Genomic DNA, 5376 nt, shown 5'->3' on the forward strand with positions numbered 1-5376 from the left:
TTTGTCTGGGTGGAATTGTTACAACAGATCTAAATTATATTAATCTAGATGTTGTTTCTATCTTCTTCCAATTTTCCACGTGCAATATTGTTCGTGTCTCTATCAATCTCAAGAGGTCATGGTGGTATCAATCATCCTCATATTGCCATTGCTGTGGATCTGGTTGTTACTCATATCTTCTCTTTTTGGAAGAAAACAAGGCACTAGTGATGATGTAGTGAATGACATCGGAAATAATAACGGCCAGGAACTTTTCCTCCAGGTTTTTCATTGGCATTATCATTTCCGGTGCACTTGGAATTATTACATTTTCTAGTGGTCAGCCACATCATGGCGTTTTGTCTCTTCAGGCTGTTGTTAGGGGCATGATCAAGGGTGCTCTTTTCACCCTACTGTTCGTTGTATTTTTGGATATTGCCATTGTGGGTGCTGTTTCTGTGAGTTTCATCACCGGAGTTACTGTTTTTCCCGGTAGTTTTGCTTTTTATGATGATTTTGGTACGGAAACATTCGCCGGCGTTCAACAGTTAGAGGTTGTTCCGTTATCGGCTGCAATAGAAAGGGATACTTTTGTGAACGGAATTTCCGCCAACAAAGAAGCAGTTTGGGAGGACGTGGCTTTATTGGGTTTTATCGGTTTGGTTGAGCTGGCCCTTGGCCGTTAGTTTTGCAGATGTGCGTGGTTGCTTTCATATGTCCACTTCTGCAGGAGAAAGCCTTTGCTCTTCTCTTGCAAACATATAAGAATTGAAGATCATATTTTAATGCCAAGGTTGGGGTTTGTTTGGCATTTTGATATCTTTCAAGCCCAAGGTGAGGGGAGTCTGGTCATTTTAATTTATTAATGTTTCTGTTGGAGGATGTTGTTTCTCCTTTTTGGCGTTTCAGAAATCTTAGCGCTGTTTGCAGAGATCTCTTTAATTTCTCTCCCTGTGCTCAGTTTTACCGTTTTCTTGTTTCAGCAGTTTGGTCTACATGGTGATGATGGGTTTATGTTTCTCCATTCCGGAACTTCTTGCTGAATTGTATTCTTTAGAGTTGTAATCTGAGCATTAATAATGAGTGCATTTGCCTTTGTGGGATCTACATGCAAAAAACTATTAGTGAAGCTGCTAAGATGATAATCCACCTCTTCAAACCAGTATTGTCAGATGTGGCCGGACCAGATGGTTGGAGCATGAGAACTGGGAAATTGGGAATTGGCAGCCAAAACAGTTTTTATGGGTAGGATGGGCGTTTTTATGGGACAGGAATCAGAAAATTTGCAAAGTGTTTATACAGTATTTGTCTCAAGTGTGCCTAATTATTATAAATGTTGATTTAATCAACCCTGCCTCAAAATATGAAAATAGTGGTGCAACTTGGGTGGGCCAAATTCAAGCCCAGTCTAACCCTGCCCACAATTTTATACAGGTTGAGCTTAAATTTTCAATTGTTGGACTTGGCCTGGGTCTAGAATTTCAGGCTTTGTAATTGTTTGGGCTGGGTTCAGACCTAACCCTTACATAGCCCAAGCCCAAGCCAAGCCCGGCTCAATTATATGCATGTATATACATAATTTTTTAATAAATAATATGCATATATATGTATATTAGTTCTTTTGTTTGAATGATTGACCAACCTGAGCCAGGCCCAAGCCAAATTCAAATGCAACAAATTTTAGTACAGGCTGGACTTAGGTTGGATAGTTCATGCTTGACCTTGGGCTCGGGCTTTAAGCCCAATTCTTAGGCTTAGGCCTGGATTGAGCTAAAACCTGGCCCAACCCGTCCCATTAGCACTCCTATCTCAAATGCATGTATCAATACTTGTATAACTTGGAATGACTATATTTTAAGATTTTTTATATAAAATAACTTTAAAAACTTAAAATGAAATTGTATGCTAATTTTTTTTGTTATTTTTGAATTTCTTATTTAAGTCAAATCCTCAATCTGGATGGTTGGACTAATCGACCATGATTGAGAAATCAAAACGGTTTTGCCTCCATTCACGTCTGACGACATTGCTGTAAACAATTTATGACCTAGCTTATTTGTATCCGCAGTTACATAATTTCCATTTGCTTGGTTGTGAGAGTGCAAATGATTTGCGTGCAAATTCTGATTTATTTTTATTTCAGCCTTTTCCTGGTTTTATTTATTTGGGTTATAGATGAAGTGAAATGAAACTTGAAGCAAGTTAAAATGCAACAAAACTAAACCAGAAATTATATTCTTCTCATTTAAATTTCCATGCATTTTGTACTAGTGCAAATGGAATTGCACTGCAATAGGGTTGATTGAGGAACCAACTGAGCATTACGGTGGGACATACAAAATAGACATCCACAAATCCAGAGAAAAAAAAACTCCATCTTATACTTGCACATGGGAAAGATATAATTTCCAGGAAACACAAAAAAAAAAAAAATGGACCATAATAGGATTCAATTTATTGATAAGAGGGCTCTTAAGTTCTTGGAATGCGAAAAACTGATACCATTCATTAGTTATCTCATAATTGAAACGTGAACTAAACACCAATGTGAACGGTCTTGTAGTGTCAAATGGTTTTTTGGTAGCAGTCCCAAATGGGGGTTGGTTCTCTCTACCAGAAAAGGAGTACACCTTTCTGTGTTTGGAGTTCAAACTTCAAAGTTGACTCCTAACAAATTGTATAAAACAGTTCAAAATTGATTCAGTCAACCAATGTTCCTGTCCTGTTTTCTAAGGAAATATCGCAATTGGGCATTTGCATACCGGAGGAATAAAAGAATAATTAGTTGCAGTTTGAGTGGGTCACCAAATTGACATCAACCAACAACAATAATGATCTACTTGGACTCCCAGAATCATTCCATCTCTAATTCATCTTCCTAAGATTGAGAGGAGCTCATTCAATGACATAAATTGATATCAACACATATTTGGTTCACCCATTACAAAAATAGTGGTAATAAAAGTAAGAGAGGAGTTCATTCAATGAAAGTTAGTGTACAAATACTGTTACATTCTCAAATCTGTAAACATTTTAATGAAAACGTGAAGGAAATGCCCTTCCAATGAAATAAATTAACAAGAGTTCCCTGAGACATTTACATACACATATACATTCCATCCGTCTTCAATGAAGGAATTGAAGAAGGGCTTTGCACCGTTTGTTTACATACACAAGTCTGCAGAACCCACAATTACTGAACAACCACCACAACATCAATTACAATAAGCGAAAGCATTTACAAAATGCTTACAAGAAGACTGGCCCAGAAATTACTCAAATCTCTGTTTCCAGTAGTAAACTGTTCTTCAGCCATTGCTTTTCCTCGGGAGAATGGAACAAGGCAACACTAATGTCAGCAAGCTTCTTTCGGTTGAGTCGGGAGCCTAAAATCCGTTGCTGTCTCGGCGCATTCGGTGCCTCCTCGGCATCAAGCTTGCTTGAATCTTCCACAATACTGAAACTCCTTACACCCGCCAAGGATTTAGAAGGAGTGCAATATGCGAAATGAGATTGCTTCGCAATCAAAGTCTGTAAATTTATGAAACACAAATCATTATCCCTCCTGTAATCACTGGATAAAATATAACAAACATTTGGACTACAATCTCAAAATCATGAACTTACTGCTTCTCTGATCGTCTTCGATACGCGGAATAGCTGCTTCAAATCATCATGATCTACACCACACAACACTTGGACCTGTGTGAGAATCGATAACAAGTAAGTCAGCCCAGAAACCATCAAGCGAAATAGAAACAAGAAATCAAAAGCAAACAACTTGGAGACAGGGGGTTTACCAAAATCTCCTGTGGTAAGGCCTCAAGAAGCGACTTCGCTACATTTTTTCGTATGCCATGGCGCTTTTTCAGTGGGGTTCTGGAAGGGGAAGTGAGAGGCGACACCTCTGCACAGTTGGAAACCGCAACTCTTTTTCTTCCCATTGCCCGTGTATAGTAAACAATCCCCAAACTTTTGTCTACTGCATCTACATTCAATGTAGACGAGCCCCCTCGCTTTGGCTTAGAACTGCAGTTATTACTCAATGCCATTGTTCAGCTATTCTTTTCAAGTTCCGATCGACCACACTCCCAGTCCTAGATCCTTCCACCAAGATTGGATTTCTATGGAAACACAAGAATAGCCTCCTCTTCTCTGCATCACAGAAAAAAAGTTACAAATAAGAATGGCTATAATCAAACAGAATATTCGAAATGCGCAATAAATGAAGAATCAAATCGAAACCAAATAAGGAAACGAACGAAACTTTATTTAGAAACCATCCACATTGGATTGGAGAAAATCAATATGGCACCCGAACGCCATTGAATCAACGCATTCAAAACCAAACTCTAACTGCACAAATACAAACCCAGAAAAAACGAAAAATGAAGAATACTCAAGAATTTCCCTTGATGAAAACAAGCAAAAAAGAAGAAAAATCAAACAAAGAATCCATCCCTATTCTTACCTGATAAACCTGGGACCGATTTCAAAAATAACCAATAGGGAACTTGCAAATTGAAATCGAGAAATTTTCAATAAACTCCAACTACACCAGAGAGTCCCACCAATCCCGCAACTCTCAACTGCAAAACCACCGTTGATCGATAAACCGTAAAAGCCTTCTGCTTTCCCCTTTATTTTCCTTTTATTAATAAATCCTCACTTCCTTTAATACACACAGAAAAATCTCCGCGTTATAGCCGCCCTCGGCCCTTGTTCCTGTTGGAGCGATGTTGGCGTGGCTGGACCTTTGTGGTCCAATGAACAGATGACATGTGGCTAACAGAGCAATATAAAAAAAAAAGGATTCATAGGATCCAGCGAGTGTACTTTGTTTTAATATTGACGTGGCGGTAAGATCCGAACTCGGTTGTCTATCTACTCGGCTAAAAATAGCCGTTAGGACAGGACACGCGTCGGTCAGCAATGGAGGTAGACGGGAGAAAGTTTCTGGGTTCTGATATGGCTGCTTCCTCGTTGGTTGGTTTAGGTCGGCTATGTCGGTTGCTTCTTTAACACGTTTCCCGTTGTTTTGTGGTGTGGGCCACGTCAAGCATGACGTGTAACAACTGCATCCGTCGTTTTGGCAAGCCGTAGATAAAACAACTTTATGATGCAATTCCAACGTCTGATGACCACCCAACATGAGCATCTGATGAAAATGAAAGTACTTTTACGGCCAATCTGTTTTAAAAGTAAACACTGGATCGGTCCTCTTTGTATGACCGAGCACGTGAGGTGCAACACAGAAAACAATGCGCACTTTCGTCTCCGTCCAGAGGAACACGTGTGTCTGTCGCGCTTATCTTGGTGGTGAAATGGAATCCAAGGCGATTGTGTTTGGATTGGGATCAGAGGGCTGGCAAAAGGGTCAAAACGTAATTAAAGTTA

At 39.4% G+C, this 5376-nt stretch overlaps 1 protein-coding gene across 2 annotated transcripts; it reads right to left on the reverse strand.

Annotated features, from left to right (window-relative positions):
- Nucleotides 1-2932: 2932 nt before the first annotated feature.
- Nucleotides 2933-4944, reverse strand: LOC148875710 (F-box protein At1g61340-like). Of its 2 annotated transcripts, XM_088965139.1 has the most exons (5): nt 4451-4652; nt 4247-4335; nt 3780-4134; nt 3607-3681; nt 2933-3510 (listed from the first exon to the last, which is right to left on the reverse strand). In XM_088965139.1, the coding sequence occupies exons 3-5, from the start codon at nt 4029-4031 to the stop codon at nt 3256-3258; spliced, it is 582 nt and encodes a 193-aa protein (XP_088821265.1). In that variant the 5' UTR covers nt 4032-4134; nt 4247-4335; nt 4451-4652; the 3' UTR covers nt 2933-3255. The 2 variants fall into 2 exon arrangements, with proteins under 2 accessions (XP_088821265.1, XP_088821266.1); XM_088965140.1 differs by lacking the exon at nt 4247-4335 and having other exon boundaries at nt 4451-4944.
- Nucleotides 4945-5376: the final 432 nt, after the last annotated feature.

Source organism: Nelumbo lutea, chromosome 1 (assembly GCF_056320005.1).
Source record: "Nelumbo lutea isolate HS-2025 chromosome 1, American lotus-T2T, whole genome shotgun sequence".
NCBI classification, from domain to species: Eukaryota; Viridiplantae; Streptophyta; class Magnoliopsida; order Proteales; family Nelumbonaceae; genus Nelumbo; species Nelumbo lutea.